The sequence below is a fragment of the Stegodyphus dumicola genome, chromosome 7, assembly GCF_044657685.1.
Source record: "Stegodyphus dumicola isolate Sdum_Otavi_A_Nest chromosome 7, ASM4465768v1".
Lineage (NCBI taxonomy): Eukaryota > Metazoa > Arthropoda > Arachnida > Araneae > Eresidae > Stegodyphus > Stegodyphus dumicola.
The window spans coordinates 123,303,547-123,320,912 of record NC_140774.1 but is presented as its reverse complement, the minus strand read 5'-3'; the positions used below and the strand labels follow the sequence as shown (position 1 = coordinate 123,320,912).

Here is a 17,366-nt window from a genome sequence, read left to right as displayed (position 1 = left end):
GTTTTATTATCGATTTCATATTTTGTAACACTTTAAAAAATTTTTGATTAACAAACTCAACGATATCAAAACGAGCAATGGCAAAACTACGATTAAAAAAAAAGAAAAAAGAAAAGAAAAAAAAATCTTCGCCGCGCGTGACTGTGTATCGGAAATTCTAAAAATGTTCTCATTTTAAAATTATTTTGCAATATTGCTGTTGAATTGAATTTTATGGTTTAAACGCGAAGAACATGATATTTAATGAATAAAATAAATACATAAAACGTTAAAAAAAATGCCCCTTTGGGATGTAATGTAAAATCTGAAAGCTTTCAGATTTTTTTAAATCCTAAATGGCATTAGCCCAGAAGGGCAATTAATTTCGTTTTGGCATTTTGCGTTGAAAACTTTAAATGTACGTTTCACTTTTCAAATCGTTTTACTTTTCAAGAAACATTATCACCCTGTGTTATATTTAAAGGAATTAAATAATGAAGAATCTGCGTAAATGTATGTATGTTTCTCGCATTGTGATAAAACAACGATACCTAGAGCTATCAAATTTTGAGTAACGTAATCCTCCTGCGAATATGGGCATCTGGAAGCCTTAATTTGGAATATGGAATTTGTTTTATTATCGATTTCGTATTTTGTAACACTCTAACGAATTTTTGATTAACAAAGTCAACGATTTCAAAGCGAGCAATGGCAACACTGTACGAGGAAAAAAAAAAAAAAAAAAAAAAAGGAATTATCTTCAGAGCCCGAGACTGTGTATAAGAAATTCTAAAGATACGCTCATCTTAAAATTATTTTGCGATGCTGTTGAATTGAATTGTATGGTATAAGTGCGAAAAACATAATATTTAATAAATAAAGGTATCACACAGAACGTAAAAATAAATAAATAAAGCCTCCATGGGCGTAATGTAAAATTCATTTTTTTAAAAATTGTTGTTGTTAATATGATGTTAATAATCTTCGCCATGTAATAAAGTGGATGCCATATCGTTTTTTCAAGAAAGAAGTCTTTTTACCTGACAAAAGAATGCAAAAATGGCCGCAGCATGAAACTTTATATTTTATTTGGAGGTGCTATGTTAAAAATTGCAATGTATTCTTGGGCAGAGGCGTTGACGTCTGTGAAATGGTGTAACAAACATGTGTGTGAAAGTGCTGCAGTTGGGACTGGAACAATTACATGCTATAAAATAATAATTATAAGGGTAAGAATTCTTAAAAATATCCTTAGGAAATGACATGTGAGTATCATTGTTGTTATTATTTATTGTGTTGTTTGTTTTTCCACTTGCCCTTCACGAGCTTGGCAAAATTGCATCTAAGATGTTTACGCAAATCTAAAATCTCTAAATATGGTTGGGGGCCAATATGATAAAGAAGCACCCAAATAATGTATATATATATACATCGAACTTTGAGTAAAGACAAATTAGAAAAGTCCGAAAAACGTGAAGCAACTGACGAGGCTCTTCGAATGCTAGTGCCGCCATCTTACGCCAGGAATGTCAGTGAAAAGCAAGGTTTAAACCTTGGTTGAAAGGAATGCCGAATTACTGGACTTTATTATTATTCCATATTCGAAATATGTATATACATATATACTGGGCATTTTAATGTGTATTAACGATAGTTTCCCTAAGTACCTCTTGAAGACTTTGCGAGATAACGCTAAAAGTTTGAGAATCGTAAAGCAGATAGAATTCTTTTGAACTGGTTTGATCGCCGATGTTGTAGTCTAAAGACGAGTTATTCCGTACTGAAGAGAATTTTTAGCATGTTTCAGATTTTAAATTACGTCCAAAGGGGCGTTTTTTAACATTTTGTGTGTTACCTTTCTTTATTAAATATCATGTTCCTCGCACTTAAACCATAAGATCCAGTGCAACAGCAATATCGCAAAATAGTTTTAAAACGAGCATATCTTTAGAATTTCCGATACAGAGACTCACGCGCTGGAGATAAAAATGTTTTTTCTGCACAACGTTGCCATTGCTCGCTTTGAAATCCTTGAGTTTGTTAATCAAAAATTTGTCAAAGTTTTAAAAAATAGGAAATCGACCATAAAACAAATTTCAAATTTCAAATTTGGTCTTCCACATGCTCATATTCGTTGGAGGATTACGTTATTCAAAATTCGATGACTCTATGTACTGTTATTTTATGACAATGTGAGAAATATACATACATTTATGCGGATTTTCATTATTTAATTTCTTCAAATATAATGCAGGACTCTAACATTTTATGGCAACAGTTTGAAAAGTGAACCGACATTTATCCGTCCGACGCAAAATGCCAAAACGAAAGTAATAGTCCTTCGGGATTCAAGTCCCTTTGGACTAATAAAGTTGAGGAATGCTTTCAAGAATCCTCATAAGCTGTGTTATGGCTTCATGTTTGTTTTTTAATTAGAATTCAGAATCCGCTTATTGTGCCAAAATTGAGCTGTACACTTAACAGCTCATATAAATAAAATCCATTAACGATTTCAAAATGAAGCAAAGCTTTTTCTTAGTTGTTGTCTTATTTGACGCCACCTGCGTCTTGAAGTGGCTGCTTTTATAGTCTCGATTGCTATACTATCGATAATGTATTACTTTTCACTTAGCTCACCTTATTTTGTAATGCCAGAACCTGTTAAATGCTATCTACTGGGCTCAAAGTACATTTGCATAATTGAATTTTTTTGGTTTTTATTTTTGTTATTAGAATCTAGAGCTGGAAGTCAAAGTATGGTCACTTTTATGACTAAATTCATAACTGTCAAAATTATTCTTTATAAATTAATAATTAACTCTGATTTAAAGATGACAGTATAAATAAAATCTTTCAGAATCAGTCCTAAAGTTTAACATTTTATTTTTAACTCTTAGCTTGCTATAATATCATTTTGTATTTCTTCCCTTGAAACATTGTTTACCTGTTTATTTTTATTTGAAAAAATTATTTGAATCTAAATATTTTAGCTAAACTTCTTGATGGAAATATCTTTAAAGTGTTTGTTTTCAATTCATGGATGTCATATCCTGACAAAATAGAAAGCATTGCCATCTATGGGAACATTTTCATTAAGCTTCATATGTAAACATCCAGTCACTAACATGAATGTACAACTAGGTCTGATGAAATAAACATACAAGTTATTCTAATGCATTATGCATTCTTATTAAAATATTACTTTAATTGTGTTGGTAAATTTCATATACTGTAATATGTAGCTGACTTAGTACAACAAGAACTTAATAATGCAGTACACAGTAGAATAAAAATGTCTTTTCCTTTTAGTTATTCCAAATAGCCCAGAAAACCTTTCAACATCAGAAACTGGAAAACAGCATATTTCAGTTTATTGGTTACCTCCAGATATGCATGATGTGATGGACAGTTCTGATCTTCAATATCAGATCTGGGTTGAAGAGATTAATTATGAATCTAAAAAATTAGTAAGTTAATAATTTTATTTTACTTGCTAATTAGTTGGTGTAATATTACTGAAATAATTTTTATTTAAATGCACATGCTATTCTTTATCTAACTGAAATATAAAAATTGGGAGTTTTACTGTTATCAGTATTAAATAGATGTTAAATCAGTAATATTAAGCATATTTAAAAATAATTAGTAGTTCTTTGTTGCTCGTGATTTGGCAAAAATTGTGTCAGGAAATTTATTTGAATTTTTGGTTTTTTGTATTTCATTAACATATTAAATTATTTACTATATGCTGCATTTTATAAATAAAAAAAATTTTTTTATTTACTATATGCTGCATTTTATAAATAAAAAAAGATTAATTTTTAAGTATTTTTATGTGAAATCAATAATATAGTGTGATAAAATATGTTAGTTTCTCAGAAAGAAACCTTTTTTGTGGTCTTTCATGAAACTCACCTGATACATATGTAAAACAAAATTTATGTGAATCAAAATTATAGCCTAAATTAGCAAAAGCCCCCTTAATTCCTCATTTTAATTTGGGTGCTTCCCCTCTCTATTCTAAAAACAGTAATGACTTTTTCTGAATTGCATCATTTCTAGATTATTCCATCATATGACTTTTAGATAATGATGAGAATACTTTTTATATAATAATTTGGAACTTAAAATTTTCTGAATCAAAATCTTTCTCTTAATAAGCTGCTATATTGGATAAATACACACTTTGCTTCTAGCTCTGTTGGCCATAAAATGCTGCTTACTTCCAATTGCACTGATATAAAAATGTAAATATTTTGGAAATAGGCAGAACCAAGTTATTATTAGAGAACCAAGTTTTTTCTTGCTGCAAATGTTAATTGGAATAAAAATGAATATTTAACCTGCATTGGCTGCCAAGTTTGCTGTTTTTTATGGATCAACATCTATGAAATGCAATATTTCTACATCTATGCAATCAATACAACAACATTTGTTGCATTTAATTCTACATTATTATATATATACTAGTATAAAATAAACTAGAATATTTAGCAATGGGAAAAAGCAGTTGATTATTAATAGTTCAATATTTATTGTAGAAAAAAATTAGAATTAGTTTGTATTAAAGGAATCAACTTTTTTAAATGTGTTTTTATCACTTTCTCCCAGCTATATCTTCACATTTGCTTGACAACAAAAGAGATACTATGTATTACCATTTTCATTTACTTCTGTTTTCTGTGCTGACAATTCATTGGTTCCTTGACACTTTAGCATGGTCCTTTTGCTTAGTAAATATGTTTTTCTGAACTTCCACAATTTAATTTTCTCCATCTCTCTTGAGATTTTTTTTTCTCTCAGTAGATGGCAAAGTTCCATGAGTGAAATTGGAATCTGTAAACAAGATGAGATCTGGTGTTAACTATTTGTGATATATTCAACTGAACAAGTTAAATTTTTATTAATCTCTTTACTTTTTATTTAATTTTAATTAATTATTCTTTATTATTTTATTTACTTTTGTTCATGTACCTTAACAGCATTTATATATTAAGAAATTAAACCTTGACATAAAAAATTGGGAAATTATATTTATAAAATGATGCTGATTAGGAATTTAAAATAAGTCAATATTCAGCCTTTTGTATTTAAGAAATGGCTTCAACTTGCTTCTTGTGAAATCTTAGTGGTTATTATCATTTATTGTCGATTATTAACCTTTTTGTATTTTAAAGCCAAGTAATGGTTTCTCCCTGTGCTTATATTTCTTTTAAATTAATAATGATACTTAAGCTTTATAAGTAATTTGTTTCATTATGGATAAATTGATTAATTTATTACTAGGTTATTAATGCAGGAAATGGTACATCAAACTACACAATCGATGGATTGATTCCTTTTATTTCATACAATATATCATTACGCTGCCGCTCAAAATACACAAATAAAGATGATATGTGGAGTCCTCTGAGATCATTAATTGTCAGAACTAATGCTGATGGTAAGTACAGATCATTCTATATTTAAATAAATATGTACAGTTTAAAGTAATTAAATTACATTTAGATTTGAAAAATAGTGTGCTGTGCCATAAGCCTTAAAGAAAGGTATAAAAAATGGCCTGCTTTAACTACTAGCAGGCTGCAAATCATAAATCAGTTATTAGAAATTCATTATGAGAATCAAATGATCTGTTAATTTAGAAAATTAGTTCTGTAATTTGTTACATTTTATTTTAGTTACATTACATTGTGTTGCTAAATTTTAAAATATTTGATTGCATTGTTCTGCAGAAATATTCTTTTGATTTTATCCATGAAAATTATGGTACTTTTCCGTTTTGCCGGCGCAAACGATAAAGTCGCCAATTATGGTACAACTGATGCCAAAAGGAATATCTTCACTGGTAACCTTTTACGCTTCATTTTCAAAACAATTCGCAGCCATTTCTTATCAGATTGTTTCTTTCAATACTGGCATATAATTACATAGAAATTTTACAAAAGATAGTTAAATTTTATACCCTAAGACCATTTGTGATAATTAAGTCAATTAAAATGCAATCAGACCGCTCGCCCAAAGGCGAAAATATAGGAAAGGCAAAACTAAGAGTTAAATTCATCAATATAATGAGAATGCACTAGCGAAGTAAAGCACTGCGGTTTTGCATAATTTCTGAGTAACCTATTTGTACGAATTGAAATAATTCTTGCATTTAAACTTGTACTCCAAATAAAGATTTAACTTGAAATTAATGCAGATAATTACCGAGAGAATTATATTTTGTAGCGTAGTTTACGTGAGATGAGATCACTTTGTGTCACGTGATACGAACCACCGAATCAGGATGTTGAACCATGAAAGCATAGTAAATTCTTAAATTTGTCTTTTTACAAATTTATTGTCTTTTTTATTGCCTTTTTACAAAATTTTAAGTCATATTAATATGTTTATGCCTTCAAAAGAAAAAAAATTTAGTTCTAAGAATATTTTATGCGTATACTGTATGCTGTAAGTCTGCTTGGCGAGATTTGCACCGGCGAAACGGAAAAGTACCAAAATTATTTATTAGAGGCATGTACAATTTTCAGAACAGTTAATTATTTCAGATATGTGACATTACATTTGGAAATATCTGAAAGTTGCACATATTAAAAATTAGTTAATTTTCATATTGAGTTGGAGGTTGTGTTCCATGATTATTGATAATTCATCTACAGAAGGTAGCCAAATGATGATAGAACTTATGTTACTTATGTTAAAAAAATGCATACTTATGTTAAAAAAATAACTATGCCATTTACCAGAAAAGAAAGCATTTTAGCTAGAATTTATCATCTGAATGTATTGCATGATAAAAAAATAAAATGGTTTACTGTAATTTAAGTTAAATTTAATGTAAGAAAAATATTAAAATATTAAAGCTTTTATTATTATTATTATTTATTTGAAGAGAATCAATTTAGAAATAATAAAAAATAATCTTCCCATGGTAAGCAAAGGGAATTTTGGTCAGAAATAAAAAGAAATACTTCCAGTATAAGTATTATTTTTTAAATTCTTAGTTTTTAGATGGTATTATCAATCTATCTTGCTATCAACAAAATGAATTAAAAATCCTTGTAAAAAATTTTATGGTTTCATGCAAGTGAAACATAATAGTTCAACATAATAGAGATTTGACTGTGATAAATTAAATTAATTAAATAACACTTGAGATGTATAATCTGAATGCATGAATTTGAAAGATGCTTTTTAGTTCATAAAAGAGTAAAACAATGGTCAAATGATACTTTAGTCATAATAAATTAATTATCTGATAGAAAAAAAATTCAGAACTTAACTTTTATATCTTCTTCATGAAAAGGTATTTTCTCCCTCCCTTCCAAATGCATACTTGACGCATCCATACTCGATGGTCCAGGGTTCAAGTCTTGGTGAGAGCACTGCACATTTTTCACACGTTCAGCAAAAAAATCCTAATGACTCGACAACATCATTAATTTACCCAAAAAAGTTAAATATACTGAGTGAAGTTAATTGTAGAATGCAGCCATTGTTCAAGAATATATGGAATTAATATGTGTTGCGCGATAGCACAGATCATAGAAGAATATGGAAGAAATGAGTATTGTTACAGTGTAGATAGAAATCATAACACTTTTATAAAAGATAAACAAAGGAGCAAGGTGGACACAGATTATAGAGGTACTATTTCTTGCTTCTGGAAGCTTCAATACGTGCAAGAGAATACATTTTTGTCTTTCATAAGAAGATTCTCCTTCTCTAAAAAGGGCAAGTTAGCTGCAACAGTTAAATATCACCACATTATCTTTATCCATGTGACTCATGTTACAGTAGGACACCATTGGCAGGGGCATAGCTGAAGGGAGCTAGAGCTTAAATCTACTCTGTGCAACAGATTCATGCAAAGCGTAATTAAACATTGGTTAATCATACAGATCATGGGAGCAGAAAGAATTCAGATCTATTGAAATCAAAATTATTTATATAATGAAAGTGGCATTGGTTTATATTCATGTTACACATAAAGTAAACCACGAAAATGCTCATGAAGCTAGTCCATTCTCTGAAATTTGACACATCACATTGAGGTACCAGCATTCAGTCAATATAATCACTTGGTCATTGGTGAAATGGAAATTTTCAGGTTATAAAACTGTCACATTGAATACTCGAGGAAAGAACTGTTCTTATACTAAATGTATTATAGAAAAAATCACAATAAAACTTCAGTAGTTTTTTGTTTTACTATGTTTTACTTATTCTATTGATATTTTCAAGTGTAAAATAGAATATGAATTAAATCACAGTCACAGTGACAGACATAAATAAGCAAGAATTCCAACAGAAAAAATAATGCTTCAGAGTTATAAAGCTGTTACTGCTTGAGAAGACAAAGGCGAGAAGAGGAAGAGTAATCATCTTGAGCTTTCGCAGTTTATTCCAGAAGGGAAGGATGAGAGGAGTTTTCCTTAATAAAAGTGAATTAACAAATGCCAAAACTTAAACAGGATCATTTTACATTGAAATCTTATTGTAATCTTTACAGAACAGAAACTGGATTAATGAAACACAGACTTCTAGAATATCATTGACAAATCAGCTAACAAATAAGCGAGCAAAATAGTACTTTACTTTAGAATGTTGGAACTAAGGCTTTATTTTGGAAATAAATACAGAAAACTGATTTACTTCCCTATGCATCATTTTGGAATTTTTATAGATTTTTGGTATACATCAAAAGGAATGGCAAATAGATGATGCTGGGCAATAAAAGCACTGACTGTGCCTCTGACCATTGGCATTGAAAATGCACTGTGTAATTTGTAATTTTCTCCTTGCTTAGATTCTTTAAAATTTGTTGTTATGAGCCTTTATTAATAATATGAATTTGGATTTAAATTGTAGCTTGAAAGGAAATTTTGCTTTTGTGTTTAACTTTGCTAAATTTTGCTTTTGCTTTATTTGTAGTGAAAGGATGTATAACGTTGTATATTTTTTCCTTTAAATCCTCTCCTTTGAAGCAGTATACTACAGAATTTTCTTCTGTTGATTTTTCAAATGGTAAAATTAGAGGAAAAATGGGTAGGATTATATGGTATTTTCTGTTATCAGTACTGGACTCAGAAATGTATGTATGGATGTATATGTTCATATATATATGCAAGTAAGAATGTATGTGTGTGTATACATATACACATATATGCACATACATACACACACATGCACACATTCATACATTTCTGAATCCAGTCACGATAACAGAACAGTACCAATTATGCTGGTAAATATGATTTTCTTAAATTTGACATGTAAATTTTTTACTTTGGCATTTATATTTTTAGTCCCATATTTAACACCGGATGTTGCACCTGAAGCTTTTGAACTTCATCATTTTGAACATTTTCGATCAGTTACTTTATATTGGAAGGTAAGCAATATTCTTATTACAAATATAATTAATGAGATGTTTTTTGACTTTTTCTGTAAAAGATATATATCATTTAGTGTTTAATTCACATTATTTGTAAATTTTTTAGCCTGTTCCAAAAAGGCACTTCAATGGAGAAAACTTTCGTTATTACATTGTGTGTTTAGAAAATTCAACAAATTTAACTACTAGTGTTGTGAACTCTTCTGTTCCATATGCAGAGCTTAAAAATTTACATAAAGATTTAGCTTATAACCTTCATATCTATTCTGCTAACAATGAAGGCATTTCAAGTCATTTCAAGACTGTCATGGTGGATGTCCAAAGAAACAGTAAGTTTTTCCTTTTCTTTTTTAAATACTTTATAAAAGAATAATTAAAATCACTATTTGATGAAGATAATCAATAACAATATGAATATTTCATTAAAAGTATATACAACTATGGTGTTACCCATTGTGATACATTTTGGGGAATTAAACATTGCCAATGAATTTAGATTGATAGCAGGTCCTCGAAAAAGGAAGATATGAAGAATTAGTAGGAATAGAAAAATAACTCTTGACCACCAAGTATAAAATAACACAATTATAGTTAGTGGGGCATCTGGAATATTCCAGTTCAGTATATGGGTTTAAATAATAATTAAGTTGGGAATTTATGTACTTTAGAATTTCCTTAGATATGCATTCTCTTTCCTCTGAAAGAAAGAAATTTGTATGCAACATTATATATGTGGAAAACCGAGGAAATTCATGTATAACTAGTTTGCTTTCTCTTATATCAAACTTAATATGAAATTACCAATCAATGATTTATCAATCAGCCAGTAGTAGCTCGTTTTAGAGATTAGAAAGAAATTTTATGTAAACCTTCAGATGGCAATGTGAAGTTAAATGAATTTGATTTTTGCTGACTAATCCAAGTGTAATTATCATCCTCTGTGAAGTGAATTTAAAAATCCTACCTTTATCCTTTCAATATGCAGAAAATGCCTTTTTTAAAATCATATGCATGTTAGCCAAAAAAAAAAAATTCAGACATATGTATAATTTGTTTACATGGTGATGACTCAAAACTATCTCTAATTTCTCTTAATCACTCTTATGTAACATGAACGACTCCGAAGTTTCATTTCTGGGATAGTTATTTATTTGGTATCTGAGATTTTCCTTGCTTAACCAAATAGACGATTTCAGCAAAACATGTAATCAAAAATAGCATTAAACAAAGGATTATTTATCAATAATTTTATCTAGGAAACATTTTCAGCCTTCCGAGGTTACCAGAAAAACTCCTATCATGTTGTGTAATTTCACTTTTCCTAGTTTTCAGACACTGTATTGGAAACCTTAGAAGTGATGCAATGTTGATGATGCATTTAAGCTGAGTTATTGGAGATTAGATGTGATGAATAAAATCAATGATCTTCATTCTGTTTACAGGATATAGAAGTGTATCCTAATAAAGATTTGCCATGAATTTAGATTAATGAAAAGGCTGGAAATCTGACTATATGCTAGACGGCATGGACAGACACTTTTTTTTTCCTATCACGCAGTTCTTCATATGATTTCAAATACATTTGGAAAACTGTAATAAATTACAGGCTTTTGCGATTAAAATCATGTTTTATTCATCCATTTCATAAAACAAATACTATATGATATTTTCTCTTTTTTCCTTAAACCAAAAATCTTTTTTTCTGAAACCAAAAATCTTTTTTGGACTACTTTTGTAAACTGTAAAAACATACTGGTCTTTTATGGAACTGAAGTATCAGTAAGTATTGTAGCTGCTTTAAAAAATCGCTTGCAGTCTTTTCAATTACTTTTAAGAAATAAGATTATCTTACTGACTTTGAGGAAGTGTTGCATAATGTGTAATACTGTGTAATCTTTTCTGTAAAAGCTAGGGTTTTTATTCTGTCTTTTTCTCTTTTTAAATGTGTTATGTCTCTGAAAAAAATTTCTTCTTTTCATGTCTTGAGTTGAAAATGCATACACATTTTGAGTGAATTAGATTCTTGTAAATTATTGTTTCATTAGGTATAATGAAGAATTTCTAAATGGAAGTATTTTAAATGAAAATTAATATCTGAAGTTCTATTAACTGGTTTTAAAGAAGCATTTCTAAAATCAATTGTAACAAGACTATTTTGCTAATTGTAAACAAGACTATTTTGCTAAAAGTATCTAATAAATTCATCAGTGAAGCATGATTACGTTTCTATCTTTAAGTTGTTTCAATTATGTGCTGCATTAATTATGAAGTGATTCTTTGAATTTGAAATTCTATGATAAAAGATGTCAAAAAATCATTGCGAGAAAATGCAGAATTTTCATAACACAAGTTAGGTTTGAGATAGAGATACATAAAAATAAATTGATTGATATATTTTTGCACAAGTTAATATTTCATTTTATTTATGCAGTGACTTGTATTAGACTAAAAGTTTTCCTTTTATTCCTACAATTACTTGTTTTAGAATAAAACCTTTCCTATTTATTTTTACAGTTATTGTGTGTTTGAATAAAATTAAATAAGTATTCCAACAAACATCACTAATAAAGTGAGCACTATTTCAACTAAAACTTTAGTTTTTGTGAAGTTCTTAGATATCTTTCCTAAATAAAGCATCCAATAATTATTGTTCAATTTAAAAAATTTTATAAAACATTTCTTTAATAGCTGCACAAAGCTAAATATGTGATATATAGTGGCTTCCAAAAGTGCTCCTACACTTTCAGAATTTGTAGAAAACGTGCTGTAGCCTAGAACTGAATTCGAATATAAAGCCCAATATTTTTTCATATCATCTCCATGCAATTTTTCTTTTTTAATACTGATTTATTTTCTTTCTCTAAAATTAAGAAATGTAACGAGGTGTAAATAAAACATGCCACAAAAGTGATTCTGCACCGAAATATTTTCATAAAATTATCACCTGCCACTTTTTTTAATATTTTTGCATTTTGCTGACATTTAAAAATTCGCTTGGCTTTGTTCTTTGCTTGCTTCATTATATTTGATTTAATACTTAAAAATGGGTTATACAGTCAAAAGTTGTTAATTCGGACGTAAGACCTTTACGACTGCGCATATGTGTGTGCGCAAGCGCAGAATACGTTTTCGCGTGCACGTTTTATGTATAACGGACGGTATAAGCTAAAATTATCTAATTATCTATTTCAGTTAATGTTGATGATTGCGTTGTTCCTTAATCTTCAAATTGGATCTGGCTTATTATTTTTTGCAGACTGTAAGAGCAATTTTATAAAAGTAAACTTGAACTTTCGATTATGTCAAATAGAATTTCCGATGCTGGAGCTCCCAAAGGATCTACAAAACGAAAGTAAGTTTCGATGTTCATCAAACAAAAAGTGGAATTGCTGCAAAAAATGGATAAAGGCATATCCTTTGTTTATCTAAAATTTGTTTATCTTTAACGCCGTGGCGTGGCGCGCAATGAATTGGAAGTTCATCTGTCAGCACTATCCTTATCTTCAGGGCAGATGTTTTTATTTTATTTGGCTTATAATTCCTTACTAAGTGTAGTATTTCATTTCAATGTACTCCTTCTTTGATATGATTTAAATCAAATTCCTCATCATTATAATTCGCTTCCGATAGCGAAGAAAGTGACAGAGGTTATTGAAAACGAAAAAATTTCGATTGACAAATTAGTCGGTATTCTCGACACAGCAATTATAGGACTTGAACAGCGGAACTTTGTAACTGAACAAGAAATTATGTTTGTTTATAGAATTAAAGAGAATGTATTATCACATAAAAAACGAAGCAACTTAAACAACTTACATTGAAAGAAATGTTTAATGAAGTAAACAAATAAATATTAATCTTTTTTTTTTTTTTTGTAAATTTTGATACCCTTTAGATCATAATTGTTCTTTATTTCATAAATTACGGTTTCATATTTTTAATTTTATAATTTCTGCATGCAATCTTACCAGATTTAAACTGATGATCTATAATCCGGAATCGCCGAAGTCCCGATGAGTCCGGATTAACGACTTTTGACTGTAGTAGTAAGGAAAATATCATTCAAAAATTGATAATTTTTCATCATAAGGGTAGAAAATCGATCTAATTATCATAAGGGTAGAAAATTGACTATCGCTAAATTAGTAAATCTGTGGAGAACTCTTTATTATTATTATTTGTCCGCTGCCCCGAGAGAGGGCGCTACCAGCTTTCTCCCTCTTCCTCTCTGGAGGAAAATTCGAACTCGTTACTCGGTTCCTGGCTGCTGTCGGTGAAGTACGCACTCACCTCTCTTTCCCTCCATGATGTTATTGTAGCTGTAACATGACTTTCTTGATTTTTTCTCATGCGGACTTGCGAACTGAAAAATGCTCATCTTGTAACTAAATGCAATGTGATTGTGTATAAGTGAATATATGTTAAAATATATATCATCCTAGAATTAAATATAAATGTTAATATTACCGAGTCAGATTTTGTTAACATTCAACGTGCAATCAAAAAATGGCATCCATTAACAACAGCCATAAATCTATCCGCTTCTACAGTGCAGTGCACGATAAAACGCTTTAAGAAAAAAAAAAAAAAAAAAAAAAAAAAAAAAAAAAAAAAAATGGAAAATGAAGTAAGAAGAAATCGTCTGGCAAAGTTAACTCAATGTGATGAGAGATTTATAGTTAGAAAATTAAGAATAATCCATGTTTGAGTGCTGTAAAGATTTCCAGAGAATTTACTGAAAAATTTTCTTTTTCAATTTCACCTGAAACTGTTCCACAAGTACTCAGATCAGATGGATTCCACGGGTGCTCTGCTTCAAGAAAATTTTTGTGAAAATTTTAAAATTTCAAGTGCAAAATTTTTTTTACAAACAACAGTTACAAAAATATTGTTATTTCTTTAAAGTGTGTGAAGACTTTTGTGAAGTAACTTTTCTGTTACTTTTTGATTACTAATTTAAAAAAAAAAAAACTTTTACTATGCTCATAAAGTACATAATGCGTTTTTTTGCTAAGAGAAAATTGCAGATACTATTAAAAAATTCTCACTCTCAAATATTAATTTTTATTAAAGAATAAAGGAATATTTTACTGGAACTTGAAACGAACACTTTTGGGAGCCACCGTATAAGTACTTTAGTATGGCAGTGAGCAATTAAGAATATGTAAACAAAAATAAATCAACAGTTGCTTGCTAATTATTAATGTGAAAATCTGTGTTTTAATATACTTCATTAATTATAAACTTAATTTATCTAGTATTGTTACATTTGCTTTCATCATTTTTATTATTTTCAGTTGTGCCTGGACCAAAAGATATAAGAGCTATATCACATGATCTTGGATATTATAATTTGTCATGGACAAAACCCAACATTTCCTCTCCAGTTACGTATATGGTGTTCTGGTGCTCTAGTTTAAAACCATGGCAGACTCGTTGTGGTGGTCCAATTCAGTGGCTAAATGAAGCTTTAATGGAGGATAATATAATTCTAAACTTAACTGATATTATGATGAATTATCAATTTGCAGTTGTTGCTAAATCTGAAAATAGAAGTTCTGGCATGCACTGGGCCTCTTGCATTGTACCACATAAAGCTGGTAAGTATTTTTTTATTTAATCATATGCATTATAAAAAATATTAATTTCCCAAATTCTTCATGTTTTATGCTTTGCTTTACAGAATTATAGAGCATTTGTTAATCATTTGCTTTTTGTTAATACTATCAATATTATTTACTAATAATACTTACATTATTTAAGAATCTCCAAGTAACTCAAAATACTCTTGTACTCTCTTGCACTCTTGTACTCAAAATACTCTCTTGTACTTTTTTTGCTATCCTAGTTATGCTCAAGATAATATTCAGCAAATTTTAAATAATCTTGGTTCCATTTGCCTTCAAGTAGGATTCCATGCAAATTTTATTTAGGCTTTAATATTTCAACTAAAATTAAAATCAAATAAAAATTGGTTAGTCAGTAATTTTAGTAAAAGAAAACAAATTAAAACTTAGTAAGCACTAATGCTGAAAATGTTGGTTGAAGCCATAACTTTTTATTTCACTTTATATATTAATTCTCTTCAAAACAAAAAAATATCGAATCGTGAAATCATGTCAAATGTCATAGATTCCATAAAGTTTATGAAGCTTAAAAATCACATTTTTATGGCATTTTCAAGCTTATTAGAGTGCTTAGCTCTTTGATTTATTAATGTATTTAATTTAATTCAAAAAAGAGATATTTATTCTAAATTTAGGTGCTGTTCTGTTATTGGTACTAGATTCAGAAATGTATGAATGTATGCCGTGTGTATGTATTTGTATGTGCATATGTATGTATACACACACATACATTTGTGTTTACATATATACATCTTGCACACAAAAAAATGAGACAGTTCTGTATCTCCTGTTTTACTAGACTGATTGTCGGAATTTAACTTGTGTTTTTCATGTCTTGGAAGCAGGACTTAGTATACATATATATTAGATTTATATATGGCATTATTCTAACATAGGTATTTTGATGCAAAATCGGACTCTTTCTGAAATAACGTACCAATGTTTTTTTCATGTTTACATTCTTTGACTCAAATTATCAAATTATGCCTAGATATTAAATTTTGTAATATTTGCAGAGAAATTAAAAAATTTATCTTTGCGCATTTTTTTCAGTTTTTGCCAAGAATAACTCACTTGGCGAACTTCTTAATTTATGGTAGCTTATTTTCTTTTCGCTTTCACTATGCACAAGCGGGGGAAAAACGATGTGTCTTTCATTCTTTCAAGTAATTTTAATAAAGTGGGTAAACCATATTTGGCATTATTATTGCTCAAGACAAATGTTGGTAAATCATATTTGGCATTATTATCGCTCATGACAAATATGCCAAATTTAAAAATGCACCAATATGTAAATTCACGTTATATCTTAGGAAATTTTTAATAAAAACTTTAATTTATTTTTGCAGTATGCTTAGAAATAAATACATCTACTTAAAATGATGGTAAAAATTTTAGAGGTTATATTTTTTCGAAAAAATTATAAAAATTATTTTAAAAACAAATTTTTTAAAAAAATCATAAAAAATTGGCGAATTTAATTTGGAATGAAGCTAAATATCGAAATATGAAAGGAAAATCAAGTAAGTTTTTTTAAAAGAGAGATATTAATAAATATATACTAAATTCAATTAACATGAATAGTTAATTTTGCTAAAATTTTGAGAGCTAATTTTTTAAAAACTATTCGTGTGATTTTTTCAAAATTGGAACATTGGTGTCATTTTAGTTGTGGAATCGAAATTTGGAAAAAAATTAGCATGCCATTTCAGAAAAAGTCCGATATGGTGTCAAAATACCTATGTTAGAACAATTGCTATGCATAAATCTAACATATATCCTAAGTTACGCTTTCAAGGCATGGAAAACGCAAGTTAAATTTAGACAGTTGTTTCAGTAGAATGGAAGATATAGAACTTTTTTTGTTTTTTTGTTTTTTTTTGTACAAGATGTACATGCATGCATGAACACATACATCCATAAATACATGCATATATAATTTCTGGATCCAATCCCCTGATAACAGACCAGTAGCCAAATACGTATATATAAAAATAGGAGAAATGTATGTTGTGCTGACATAAAAATTATTTAAAAAAATGTCTCAAACCTGGAAGTATTATGATCGAGTAGCATAGTTATTTTTTAAAGAAGGCACTATTTTCTAAATTACTAGCTTAAAAATTTATTACATGGAGACAACCATATTGATATTTCATCAAGTAGCCATTCAGTTTAGTTTATTTTTTGTTAACTGAGATAATCCAAGTGGTTATTATTATCCAGTTCAATTTGAACAGTCCTTTATGAAATGCAAATTGGCATGTTTGACAAGAATTTAGCACTGGGTGTGTAATTCAGTGAACATTTGCAGTTCAAGATTTGAGTTCAATAGTTATTGAGTCAAAATATTTTTTGCA

At 28.9% G+C, this 17,366-nt stretch overlaps 1 protein-coding gene across 3 annotated transcripts in view; it reads left to right on the top strand.

Moving 5' to 3' along the window:
- LOC118182129 (uncharacterized) overlaps positions 1–17,366 on the top strand; it is a 388,309-nt gene that overhangs the window by 331,830 nt on the left and 39,113 nt on the right. For all 3 annotated transcript variants that reach the window (XM_085820779.1, XM_085820778.1, XM_035351427.2), the window contains 5 exons: positions 3,289–3,446; positions 5,266–5,422; positions 9,291–9,376; positions 9,486–9,708; positions 14,677–14,979. In XM_085820779.1, coding sequence (XP_085676905.1) covers positions 3,289–3,446; positions 5,266–5,422; positions 9,291–9,376; positions 9,486–9,708; positions 14,677–14,979 — 927 coding nt within the window. The remainder of the gene's footprint in view (positions 1–3,288; positions 3,447–5,265; positions 5,423–9,290; positions 9,377–9,485; positions 9,709–14,676; positions 14,980–17,366) is intronic.